The sequence below is a fragment of the Guillardia theta genome (assembly GCF_000315625.1).
Source record: "Guillardia theta CCMP2712 unplaced genomic scaffold GUITHscaffold_47, whole genome shotgun sequence".
NCBI classification, from domain to species: domain Eukaryota; class Cryptophyceae; order Pyrenomonadales; family Geminigeraceae; genus Guillardia; species Guillardia theta.
Window position 1 is genome coordinate 259,015 of NW_005434627.1, and position 12,842 is coordinate 271,856.

Below are 12,842 nucleotides of genomic sequence, written 5' to 3' on the forward strand. Positions count from 1 at the left end.
GAGGAAAGATTCTATGGCGCTTCATCGTTCCAACTCACGTCCGCAGACTCTTCAGACTATCTGCCTTCCGCAGGAGAGCAGCTTCCAACTCCCTCACCCTTAGCAAGCAACTCAGCCACAGCCATCAACCGCCCCTCCCCCCCTCCCCCTACCTCTCAGATTTCGCTTGTATCCTCACTTGCGACAGCCTCTGCAGTTCCTCCAGCTCCGTTCTCAGCCTGACGAGCATCTCAGCTTCATGGCTGCTGCCGCCAGGGTCGGACCTGGCGATCTCTCGGCTCTCGATGGCGCTGTCGACTCGTTCTTGGGTCTTGAACTCCCTGACCACCATCGTCAGCAGCTGACATCGTCTCCATGGCCGTCAGTTCGCATCCACATCATCATTCCCATCACCGTCACTTTCAAAATCATTGTCGCCTTCATCATCATCTCAATATCATCATCATCATCTCCATCATCATCATCTCCATCATCTCCATCATCATCATCATCATCATCATCTCATCATCATCATCTCCATCATCTCCATCATCATCTCAATCATAGCAGCTGCTGCTCCTTATCCTGTCACGACAGACTCACATCTCGCTCATAGACCGCCGGTGACTCGAGTCAACATCCTTCAACATGGATACCATGGCATCCTGAGCATTCAACTTGGCCTGTAAAACCACAAGATCCCGTCACACACAGCAGTTCTCCTCATCATAACACTCACCTGCATCTCGACGATCGCTAGTTCACTTTCATGTCTGATCCTGCTGATCTCCATGTCTTTCTCCTGTCCTCACACCATCACAGCAACTTCTCAACATCGTCATCGCACTTGTTCGAGCTCAACAAGAGCCTCCTCCAGCTCGTTCACTTCATCCTGCCCAGCTTGTCACTCGCACGCAAGACGATGGGGAACGTCGGCCCTCACTTGTTTGTCTTGTGCGATGCTCTCGAGGAAAGAGATCCGTTGTTCCAGCGCCTGTAGTGTAAGGCGCAGTGAGAGTCTTTGACAAAGAGGACGACGACAACATCATCATCATCATCATCATCATCATCATCATCATCATCATCATCATCATCATCATCATCATCATCATCTCACTGAGTCTTTGACGACGAGGACGAGGACGGCATCATCTCCATCATCATCATCATCATCATCTCCATCTCAATCATCATCATCAACAACAACAACAACAACTCAATCACCACATCTTTCAACACACCGAGATTTGCGACTCGAATCCTGTCCTCAGCGCGCTTATTGTGTTTTCATGAGTGCACATCAAAGTTTCAACATGTCGGTTGTGTCGGCTTGTTATTGATGCCAGGCTTTCAGATGCTGACTCCGCTGAAGATGTCTGCTCTAGATGCTCGTTGTTGTGAGTTTGCAGACTTGACAACTGATCGAGTTGTTCTCCAAGCTCGATCGTGGTACATGTCGCCTCCGCGCTCACCGTCTGCAGGACGTTTTCGTCAACTAGACTTGCACCCTGTCATACAGACGTCTTCACCTGAAGCTCATTGCACAATGTCTCGAGAGATCTGCAGACTTGTTCGAGCAGAGCACGTTTCTGCCGCTCGTGATACCTGCAAGCAAGTATCAACTCCATGATCAGACGCTACCACCAACAAAAGTAACATAATCCTCCTCCTCCTCCTCATCATCATCATCATCATCATCATCATCACCTCAATCATCATCAACAACAACTTCATCTACTTCATCATCATCACAATCACTGCCCTATCACCTGCTTGTTTGCTCGAGGATATGCAAACTTGTCTGCTTGTGTTTCACCTGCAAAAACTGAGATGTTATCCACCCTCGCGGTTCGATGCTCACCATCTCCATCCCGATGCTCAGCTTCTCTTCAACGCTTTCGATGTCCCTCTGCAGCTTTTCAACGGATTGTAGAGATTCAGCCCATGACGACGTCGAGCTCGTGTCGGCGAACTGACAAGGCTGGACAGTCTGTGTATCCGCCAGCAGACAGATTGTCTCCTTCAACTCATCACAGACGTCCTTCCATCCAATCAGACAACATCGACAAACACGGTCAATCCACCTTCAGGGCTGTCTTGACATGCCGCTGCTCCCACTGCAACATTGACAACCTGTTCGAGGCCACTTTCAAGTTGTTTCCATTCAGCACCGATTGCGAGCTGACGACATGCGCTGATGTCAAGGTGGAGTGCAAGGGTGAAGAGACTGAGATCACCTTAGTTCTCGAACTTCTTCTTCTAGGTCAATCACACGCGATTCCAAACTCTCGTTGTCACTTTTGGCAGCTTCAAGCTGCTCTTCCAACTCTTCCACCTTCATGTCAACGAAACGGAAGGATGAAAGGATAGCAAGTGTGAATGATGAGGAACGAGGAAAACCAGCGAAGGGACGAGGGGGCGAGGAGGAAGGGGGAAACGAACAGGAGGATCAGCAAGACAAGGAAGTGAAGAGAAGGAAAGAAACAGGAGGAAGCGAGTTCACCACGAATTCCGCGCAGGAGACAAGAGGGTCCAGAAAGGTTTGCCCAATCACATTCAGCTACGACTGAATGATAGGAGAGAAAAGTCACCTTCAAGGCAAATCGATCCTTGTTAGCCCTTGCTTCCATCAACAGCCCCGACATCGTTGCAAAGTCAGTGCTGAGCGAAAGCAGGGAGGGTCTCAGCTCCGCCTGAGGATGTGAGTGAGGAACGTCGAGCGACGCGCCCTTGGCTACCTCAACATCGTGCACCTCCTGTAACAGACTCTGGTAGCTGCCCGTGAGATGTTTCTTTTCCTACGTCCTCTTGTCATCTCATCGTACAAGGCGCATGCTAACTCACCACGAGGTACATCCTCTTCTCTTCTTCCAGCCCTTCCAGCTGGAGTTTCAGCCCCGACAGACAAGCCTTGAGATCGCTCTCTCGCTCGGCAAGAACTTTTTCCCTCTCCTTGGCGAACTCCAACTACCACGATCGTCAGGCCGAGCACAAGAGTCTGAAAGCTCACGTCTTGTTCTGCAAGTTTGTATCTCTTCTCGTAATCTTTGCTCGCCTCCATCAAACATTGAACTTCAGCATCGAGCTCTTTGATGCGCTCTTGCATAAACGACACTTTGCCATCATTGCTCTGCCCCCAGATGTAAACAAACAAACAGGAAAAATTGGATATTTTTCTTGCCTCGTTATTTGATGATTGCTTCGATGCCACCTGCTTTCCCTGACACATTGCTTTTGTTATCTCCAATTTCCACAATTTTTCACAGGGAAGACAACAAGAACAATGGTTTCACCTGTCTCAACAAAGCGTCGTAAACCTTTACAATTTCATCATGTATTGCGTGGGCGATCAATCGAGATTGTTCTGAGACAGCACACTTTTGTGCACTCTCATTCAAGACATGCTTGATAGAAGTTGCAACATCTTCGAACACTCCCCGATGCCCTAAACTTCAAGGTGAGGAGTAGATCACGTTGATACGAAAGCACAAGACGGTTTTGCAATCACCGTGCTCAAGAGATTGCGATCTCCTACCTGTCTTCGCATCACCATGACACAGTTCTCCAGCTTCAATCTTGTCCAAGATAGTCTCCTTCATCATCTTGTGCAATGTGCCGGGAAACAGGGCTTCAACTTCAGCTGAGCTGACTACTTGCGGTCCCTCAGCATATGACTTAGGGGCAACAGCAGCATCTTTGGGAACGATGTGGAAGTCACTTCGGTCTACACTCCGATCCAAGCTCTCGCTCGACATCTCAACGAAGCCGCTGGCTGAGGATGAAGGAGGGAGGAACTGGACCTCATTCGACACACAACGACTGTATGTTTGCATGTCGACCAGGAAAGCTTTGAACTCGACCGATGAAGAGTATTTGTACGTCAGGCACGCGTGAGCGTTCTTACATGCTACTCTCCTCCCCTGGTGCTCGATGGCCCATGCAACGCGGTCCCCGACCGAACCGTCCCTTTCCAGCGTACCGTCTTGGTGCACTTTGATGCTCCACACCTTGGATGTGTCCTCTGATCCATCGGCAGCCTGAACGGCCTTGAGCCCATTCTTCGTAAGCTCTTCATTTTCTGGCTGTTCTCTCAGCTCATTCTTCTCATCTTCTGCATTGGCTCGCTGTTCACTGGGGACGTTCTTCTGATCTTGTACAGTAGCTCGCTCTTCACTCTCCTGCACAAACACACCCTCCCGCAGCACTTGATCCAACCTGCTCCTCTCATCCGAACGGAAATCCCAGGCAATATCATTCGTACTGACATCAATGAGCTTGCTCACATTCCACCCATAAGGTCCGAGGAACTTGTCTTTCTTCAACACTCGCAGCCTCTGTCCCTGATACTCAATGACCGGATGTTGTTGAGACACGGCCTCCTTCATGTTACACAAGTTTGTTGGAACAATCGCCTCTAGTTGAGCTGCGACGATGGACTCTGCAACAAGATACTCTATCAGAAGTCACAGGACAACTCGTGTTTACAATGTGTGTCTCAGATGCAGCCTGTCAGCAACTGATATGTGTCCCTTCTCGCGTCGTTCGATGCTTCCCCACAGGTTTCCACAAACCCCACGACAGTCTGCGATGTTCTCCGATTAGATCAAGAGCTAGCAGGACGAACTGACTTGGTCCGCCATCAGAACTTTGTGTTCATTTCAACATTTTGGCATGGAAACCAGCCATGTCGCCCTCTCACACACCCTCTTCCTCCCCCTCCTCCTCCTGCTCGAACAACCATTTCAAAAATCTTTGCTCGCCGACCACCCTACCCCCCTGGCTCCACCAACAAAACACCCTCGAGGTGAATACCCCTCTACTTGACTTGAACTACCCTCCTTTGGCCACATGCCCACCCCACCCCCAGCCGATCAGCAAAATTCAAGCTGGGGCGGGCTCTCGAGCTTCCGGGCCCAGTGATCCGAGATCCGAGCCTCGTGTCTCAGTTTCTCAGGCTTCCGAAGCATAGCGTTGCCGTTCCGTATCCTTGTCGGATCAGTCAACCAGGGTGGTTCTCATAGTAGTTTTAGTCAAATTAAAGCGGCAAGAGAAAATTGAGCTAAAAATGTTTGCTCCGTCAATTTATGTACCTTTTTCGTTGCCAGGGGCTGCCGGGCCATCCAAGACGAGAAGGGCAATGTTGAGCAAAACCTTCCTCTATTTGATATGAATAGGCGTGTATAGTTGACTAAATAATCATGAGGTGGCTCGGGGTAGGTATTCAAATGATTTGAATCTTTCCAACGGCCTCCAGCCCGTGTTGAGGGGTAGGGGGTAGTGCAAACTTCTCGTATCAATCTAAAACACTTGTAAACGACCTCACACTTGCCCCGGTCTCTTCCCTATCCCACTACTCCCAATGTACTCAGGGACTGTTTGCTCAGCTGCTGAGCGCAGTCAAGGACCATGGCCCCTCAATGTTAACTCCTGAAAGTGCCAGGCAAGTACTGAGATCAAACAGCTCAATTCTTGGCTGAGAATCACACCTATAGTAGGTTGAATGTGAAAGGTATGCATCGAAATTTGCACTTGCGTACCAAAGCACTCATCAGCTATAGGTGCTGGTTATTCACTTCCAGAAGAAGGGAAACATGAAGGGAACCGATCAGAGAAGCAACCTTCGAAGACATAAAGGAAATTCGATTCTCCTTGTTGTGTTGACGCCCTAGCTTCCTTTACCTGAATGCTTCGTCGGTTGAATATGAAACATATTTCAAGAGACTTCCTGTTGCTTTGCCATGATTGCGTTTTTTGAGGCTTCTCCCAACCTATTGTAATATGGCGGTGTCATTTGTGAGGAGGTGAGGAGTTTGAGAGGCTGGGGGAAGGAGAGGGGAGGGGTTGGAAGGGAAATGGACGCCTGGGAGGCCAGGCTAGTTGATATGCCTGATCGCTGCGAGAGGAGATGCCGGAGGAGAGACTGTTTACTCAAGACCACTAGCGAGGAAGGCAGGAGGGCGAGGAGGACATGAGAGGAGAGGAAGGAGAAAGCTACGGGTAGAGACGGTTTACTTGACAGCACTAATGAGGAAGGGATGCTTCAGAGCCTCCAGTGCCGTAATCCTCGTGCGGGGATCGATGTCGAGGCAGCAGTTGAGGAAGTCCCAGATCGCATGTTTCTCATCCACCTCCAGCCAGTCCTTGCATCCCGCATGCGCGCCCAGGGAGCTTGACAAGGTCCGCCATGTTTGCTTGAAACCGCGGGCATAGCTGAGATGCAGTTCCAATGGTGGAATCTGAATGACATCAAGTTAGCAACCTCAGGCCTCCCTCCTCCATATCACCCTCATCCTCATCCTCTTGATACAACAACGCCGACGACAACAATTTTACCTTAACGTCGAGCTTGAAATCTTCGATAACATCTCTGATCTTATCTCTGTACTGACCCGTATACCCATAGTTGTGCTTCCACACAGCATCCATGCTCTTGATGTACATGCGCAAGCTGCTCAGACAGTCAGACAAGCGCACTTCCAAGGTACACAAAGAGATCTCCATCGTTGCCGTGACTATGTCGTTATGCTGGAACCATTGGAACTGTGTCGTGCGGCACAGCAGGGTAAGCAGTACTACCCCAGCAGCCCACACGTCCACTGCTGTGGTCTGGCACTGCATGCCCATGAGCACTTCGGGCGCTCGGTATCCCCGAGTTCCCGCGCGGTTGACTGGACGTTCGAATTTGACCCCTGAGTTCCTCACTGTCACCGATGCGTTCGTCTTGCTGACGCCCAACATGATCCGCCTCTTCGCCATCTGCTGCGCCATCTCTAGTTTCTCCTGCTCCTTTTGATTCCGCGAGGAGCGAGAGCTGGCCGTAGAAACCTCACAGGGCAAGATGTTGCCGATGCTGCGGCCTGATGAATGCATTTGTTTCTATGCCAGCCCAAAGTCCACAAGCAAGTACTTCTTATTCCTTCTGTCGTAGAGCCTCCGAGGAAGTTATTCAATTTCACGTCTCGATGTATAATAAATGTATAATGTATAAGACAGTTCTTGCTCAAGACCGAGTTTAATGCACACTGTGACACGAAACCACTGAGAATTGAGGCAGCACCGTCTGCACATGAGACGTGACTCCCGACTGTCACAGTGGTATGCTAGAATATGAAACTCAAGCATCATTGCAACGCCGCCGCTGTTCATCACACGGACGGCCCACTGCCCGGTACCGCCGGGCATTGCCGCCGCGTGGGGCCGCCGCCTGGCTCGGAACTTGACTCTCACCCGGGTCAGTGACCGTTCAACCGTTCAACGGTTGACTCACCGGTAGCCTTGAAGCCTGGGACCGGTCCGCCGGAGAGTCCGGCTCGCCCGGCCGCGGCCGTCGGACCTTGAGTTTTCAGTGTTCAATCATAACTGATGGCAGCGGGGCTATCTGATCGGACTGGCCGCACTGCAGTGCGGCATGGCTGGCATGCTGATCCCGGCATTAAGAGTCGGCAGTGCCGACGGTGACCGTGTCACGCGCCGGGCTGCGGCCGCGCCGGACTCGACTCGGAGGCTCGGAGCCCGCGTCCGACTCGGAGGCTGGCCTGCCTGGCATTGCCGCGCCCTGAGCCCCGGGCGGCGCTGACTCATGGCATGCCGGAACTTGGAACACTCAGTGCGCCCGAAATGATTCAGGGCCACAAAAAATATTTGGAACAACTTGAAAATTGAGGGGTTGTTCGGCCTGAAATCTTTGTGTGTCACGCAAGCAAGTCCAACCTACATGGAACAACGTGAAAATTGAGGGGGTGTTCGGCCTGAAATCTTTGTGTGTCACGCTCCTCCAAGTTTCAAGTTGTTCCATATAGTTTGGAGCAAGTCCAACCTACATGGAACAACTTGAAAATTGAGGGGGTGTTCGGCTTGAAATCTTTGTGTGTCACGCTCCTCCGGCCTGAAATCTTTGTGTGTCACGCTCCTCCAAGTTTCAAGTTGTTCCATATAGTTTGGAGCAAGTCCAACCTACATGGAACAACTTGAAAATTGAGGGGATGTTCGGCCTGAAATCTTTGTGTGTCACGCTCCTCCGGCCTGAAATCTTTGTGTGTCACGCTCCCCGGCATCGCAAGTCAGCTTTGATGGCCATTATGGCCTTCACAGGCGTGGCTGGCCCTCCGAAGCTCAATCATGATGCATCGCCAATACGATATCAAATATCAAAATAAAAATATCAATGTTGAAAGTTTCCCGCCACTGTGAACTCTGCGAAGCCGTACAGATATGAGGATGTGCAGCGTTTGACAGAGCAAGACAAGTCAGGTGAGCATTTATCTCTTTTTTTTTCATCGAAATTATCACGGGAAGAGATCCAAATGACGTGTTCTTGATGCAGGTTGGAATGATTTGCAGCCTTTGGCAACTTGTATGAGATTGATGAACGGGTGAAGACTTTGGCAAGTGCCCAACCAATATTACAAACCGGTATCCAGGAGTACGTAGACGTACCAGTAAGCCGCCCAGCATACAAAACTCTCGAGACAATGGCTGCATACGAAGGGGTTTTCGACACATCGCAGAACTGTCCCGATGTGAAAAGGTTGTGACATGAAATGGGCACAAACAAAGATAAGTTCAGGACTCGGGAGTCGATCAGGTCTAGGCAAAATATTGACATGGTCATCTCACTGCATGGAAGAACATGCAAAACTGAAGGAAAAGCTCAACAGAAAGTTCTAAATGAACATCTACAGCGCATTTTAGCAGTCACGGTCGGAGCAGGTTGATGCTTGAAACAAAGATGATCCTCAGTACAATCGAATGATGACAAGTAAGTCCCGTGGTTCGTGAAGGATTCTTCATCCAATTCTTAAGGATGTGTTGGAACGATGAAACATTTTGCAAATCACCAATTTCATCACACTGACTGATGCATCATGTAAATATTACTGGTGTGAACTTGCATCAGATTCTGTTCATCGGATGAACCGCTACCAAGCAGTTGATGTCACAGCAAACAAGAGAGCCGTTTTGAAGATGCTGATATTCCTGACCGTAGAGCATTCAAGATGTGGCCACATGTCACATGCTTCTTGGTTAACGCAGATACACCCTCGCCAGGCAAAAGATGGAACGTCTTCAGGATTACAGGGAGGTCGGTTGTGCTTGTACCCTGATTGTAACTCTTCTAATAAAGATATGATAACCTGAATGTGCAATTCTGTTTGTTGATTCACAGTGTTTGCGACTCGATTGCAATCATCGAGTGCTTGCTCTGTTGAACAAGGCACTCCTCTGTAGAGCCATGCGACAAGAACACTACAGTTGCACGGTAGCATTGCGACACCAAGACAGGATTGATCCGATGAACGTCTCATTTATTGATACGCAAAGGCGTCATCTGCACATTGTTTCATTTCTGACTAGGTTTCTGTGCAATCGAAATCCTTGTGAAAATATCATGAACGAGGAAAAATTTGAAGCGAAACGGAAAAATCATCGAAATATGATCATGGATATAGTGATTCATGATCAACAACGGTTCTCTACAGTCATCTATGCGGGCAGGAACAGTCATCTTCTGTGCAAACGTCTCTTCATGTATCGTTGAACGGTTGAGTGCATGTAAGACTTGCCTCCATAGAAAGGTGAAGTGCATGAATCCTGACTGTAAGACTAGAAGAATTGAAAGCAAGTGATGACATGAGAACACATATCTAGACAGAAAAGTCGCTCAAGGTACAGCTGGATACAAATTTCTCACAAATCACAGTCATGCATTTGAGCGCAACGTGCAACCTACGGCAATTTGAATAAAGGGTCAATCAGAGTTGATTCTGTTCAATGGTGTATCGATTATCAATTCCTTACCTGATCATAAAAATTTCATCTTGTCTTCGAAGAATATTTGCAAGTACACCCGCGGATTGTTTGAACCTAGGGTGCATATTCCATTGCAGGATGGATGATTCAAAACCTTGGCCCAACCTGTAGAGTTGAGAAAGAAGCTCGATCATCTCTTACAGGTATGATATGAGATCTTCATCTCATTTCTATCTCAGTTGGGTTGGATTCGAAGTCTCTCAATATCAAGGTTCATCCTGGTGAGTCAGGAAGGCACCATTTCATCGCTTCTTGCTCGTCCAGGGAGAGGGGGCTTGGGGAATGAGAAATGGGGGTTACCCCCACCCCCTATTGTAGAGTTTCAAACTCGTTCAAAGGTGGGTAGTTGAGGGTGCTCCATACCCACCCCACCACCCAAAATGACTCAAACGGAGGGGTTCTCGGATCCGAAGGAGTCCCGCCTCCATCACCCCCTCTCATTTGAATTGAATGGTTCAGGCCGACCCCACATACAGGCTTGCAGTTTTCTTATGTATGCCCATATGATTTGATCGGACAGGCCCCAGGTTCAAGGGATGAAGCAATCACCAGCATGCTTGAAGATTTTTCATGGGAGTGGGGTTATACTTGTACCGGGTGTGTACAATACATAGGGGAGAACCCCGAATGGTATCAAAAGAGTACCAAAGTCACATGGTTCGGACTGTACTAACTGGTACCAAGAAATTGTACTCAAGAAGACCCTACCCCTGAAAAAGTCCTGCTTGGCTCTTCGTGATTTGAATTCGGAACACGGTCGGAAGACCCACCCCGCCCCCACATGAGGCGTGGTATGCGTGGATTTGAATCTACCACCCTCACCGCGAAACGTTTTAGAGCTACAAGGTCAATTGAGAAAGGCAACGCTATGGTTCCGAAGTTCTCGCCGTTACCGGCCGTTTGGCCTGTGCGACAGTGTCAGGGTCAAGCCTCCTCGACTCTCCTGACCTGTCCTCACACTGATCTTTAACTCGGACTCCCGTCATGGTCACGCCCGGTCAACAGAGTCTGACTCTCAGGCGGCCAGCCTGCCACACCGTGCCGGGGCCCAGTGACGGTGCCCGGCCGCCGCCCGGCCGCGGGATACGCCCAGGGGGAACTACCGGGTACTAAGAACCGCGCCGGTACCGGCGGTGACCTGATGCGACCATCATCCGGCCCAGCGGCGGCGAACGGATGGCCGCCCGGGCCCGCGGCCACGCCCGCGTCATCGGACTCGAGTCCGGCCCGAGTACGGTCGGCCCGGCGGCGGGGGCGGGCGCGGCCGACCGACTCGCTCGGAGCGTTCAACCCGGACCGCCCCGGCGGCGGCCGGGGCGCGCCCGCAAGGCTCAGTGCCCGCACTGCCCGGCCAGACGGGAGGCTCAGTGAGGCCCGGCCCGATCATCGGCTCGGATCACAAGTTCGGCGGATCCGACCGGCGTGCCAGCGGCGGGTCAGCCGACATTCGCGGTACCGTGGCTAGTCGGAAAAAAGGACTGAGACGTGGCAGGGGGAATAAAGGGTGGGGTCATCCTACTAGGAGATTAAACAGGGTAGGTAGTCAAGAGGTCGGGGGGTAGGTCGTGAAGGGGGTGGGTAGGAAAACAATAGATAGGGAGGGGTGGTAAGAGCTATCTTTTGGTCATTACGTAGCAAAAGATGGCTACTTTCAAATGTGGTGGGTAGTGGTACTATGGATGGGTGGGGTGGTGAAAGGGAGGGTGGGCTGTGGTACTTATCTTTTGAGAGGGGAGGGTAGGTGGGGGGCGGGGGTTGTAAAAGATCCGGGCATAAACGAGAGCGAAGATATGGTTTGGTGGAATGAGGAGAGGAGGAGAGGAGAGAGGAGAGGAGAGAGGAGAGAGGAGAGAGGAGAGAGGAGAAGAGAGGAGGAAGAGAGGAGGGGAACAAGAAAGAGGAATGAAAGTAGCAGAAGGATAGATAAGGTGGGGGTGCAGGTGATGTGGATCAGGCAAGGAAAGAAGAAACAAAGGGTGAAAGGAGGCGAGGTAAGGTCAAGAAGCAGTCGATGAGAGCAGGTTGGGAGTGTAAGATGATGATATGATGATATGACATCATGCATGTTCATGATGCACACGTGGTCTGGTTTAAGTTGTTAAGGTACGCGATTATTTCCACTTGTGCCTCAAGATTCTTGTCTTCAGCGATGAAGAACTAGATGAAACTCAAAGCAGCTACGAGAAGAGGAGAGAGGATTGATAAAGAGTGGATGGCAAGAACATGGAACAGAACAGGCTGGAGTTTACCTGAAGTGAAGTGATGTGATGTGTTATGTTGTGGTGTGGTGTGATGTGACACGGAAGGTAAATGGATCAAACATTCCTACATGTCGTCCATGTTGAAGCTACGTGCTGCATCCTCAAACTGCTTGAGGATGAAAGATTGGTTTGCTTGCAGAATCAAGATCTGTATGTCTTTCTTCGCGGACGTTCCCAAGGTTCGGGTAGAGGGGGACGGTGCTTGTTGCTCAGCCACCCCCTGACAGGCTCCTCCTGATCCTCTGCTGTCCATCACCGGGAGATTCAAGGCCGATTCACGCCCCAACAAGTTCGACCTGGGCATTGGAGTCCTTAGAAGGTGCCGCTGCTCCAGCCTCACCCCTGTGCTGAAGCTTCTCATGCAGGACCGACAACACCTCCCATGAGTTCGAGACGGTCAAGGTAGCCGCCAAGTCCGTGGCCCCAAGCTGCTTCTACCCGCATCCAGGAGGCGACGACAAGTTTGTCTCCCTCATGGCCGAAGTGATCTTCGGCTCCTCCCTCCCCCCCCGCGTCGATGGGCGTGCAGACCGTGGGAGGGAGCGGGGCCCTCCGGGTGTGCGCGGAGCTCCTGGTATCCCAGGGGATCACAACGATGATGCTTCCCGACCCTTCCTGGGCGAACCACAAGCCGCTGCTGGGAGGAGGAGGGCTGAAGATCACGGAGTACCGCTACTTCAAGCAAGATACGCACACTGTCGACATCGATAGCATGCTCGCGGACATCCAGGCTTGACCCCCCAAGACTGCGATCATGTTCAGGTTGTGATGTGTGGGTGGTGTGACGATGAT

At 50.8% G+C, this 12,842-nt stretch overlaps 4 protein-coding genes across 4 annotated transcripts in view; 2 read left to right on the top strand and 2 right to left on the bottom strand.

The window, feature by feature from the left end:
• Positions 1-34: 34 nt before the first annotated feature.
• On the bottom strand, positions 35-4,364 carry GUITHDRAFT_110702 (hypothetical protein; the record flags this gene model as incomplete). Its single annotated transcript, XM_005830210.1, has 19 exons — positions 35-98; positions 153-218; positions 264-320; positions 583-662; positions 719-781; positions 827-871; positions 923-973; positions 1,221-1,454; positions 1,509-1,584; positions 1,749-1,795; positions 1,841-2,020; positions 2,064-2,160; positions 2,217-2,314; positions 2,571-2,672; positions 2,718-2,777; positions 2,824-2,946; positions 2,990-3,109; positions 3,273-3,424; positions 3,515-4,364. 19 exons carry the CDS (start codon positions 4,362-4,364, stop codon positions 35-37), a joined length of 2,565 nt encoding a protein of 854 aa, XP_005830267.1.
• A 1,623-nt stretch (positions 4,365-5,987) lies between these two features.
• On the bottom strand, positions 5,988-6,849 carry GUITHDRAFT_110703 (hypothetical protein; the record flags this gene model as incomplete). The annotated part of the gene is made up of 2 exons (XM_005830211.1): positions 5,988-6,215; positions 6,313-6,849. 2 exons carry the CDS (start codon positions 6,847-6,849, stop codon positions 5,988-5,990), a joined length of 765 nt encoding a protein of 254 aa, XP_005830268.1.
• Positions 6,850-8,019: 1,170 nt separating this feature from the next.
• Positions 8,020-8,786, top strand: GUITHDRAFT_153314 (hypothetical protein). Its single transcript, XM_005830212.1, has one exon. It carries the CDS (start codon positions 8,520-8,522, stop codon positions 8,691-8,693), a length of 174 nt encoding a protein of 57 aa, XP_005830269.1. The 5' UTR covers positions 8,020-8,519; the 3' UTR covers positions 8,694-8,786.
• A 3,401-nt stretch (positions 8,787-12,187) lies between these two features.
• The window catches only part of GUITHDRAFT_153315 (hypothetical protein), a 3,744-nt gene continuing 3,089 nt past the window's right edge, over positions 12,188-12,842 (top strand). The window contains exons 1-4 of the mRNA XM_005830213.1: positions 12,188-12,229; positions 12,278-12,369; positions 12,416-12,563; positions 12,619-12,747. Coding sequence (XP_005830270.1) covers positions 12,203-12,229; positions 12,278-12,369; positions 12,416-12,563; positions 12,619-12,747 — 396 coding nt within the window. The 5' untranslated portion in view covers positions 12,188-12,202. The remainder of the gene's footprint in view (positions 12,230-12,277; positions 12,370-12,415; positions 12,564-12,618; positions 12,748-12,842) is intronic.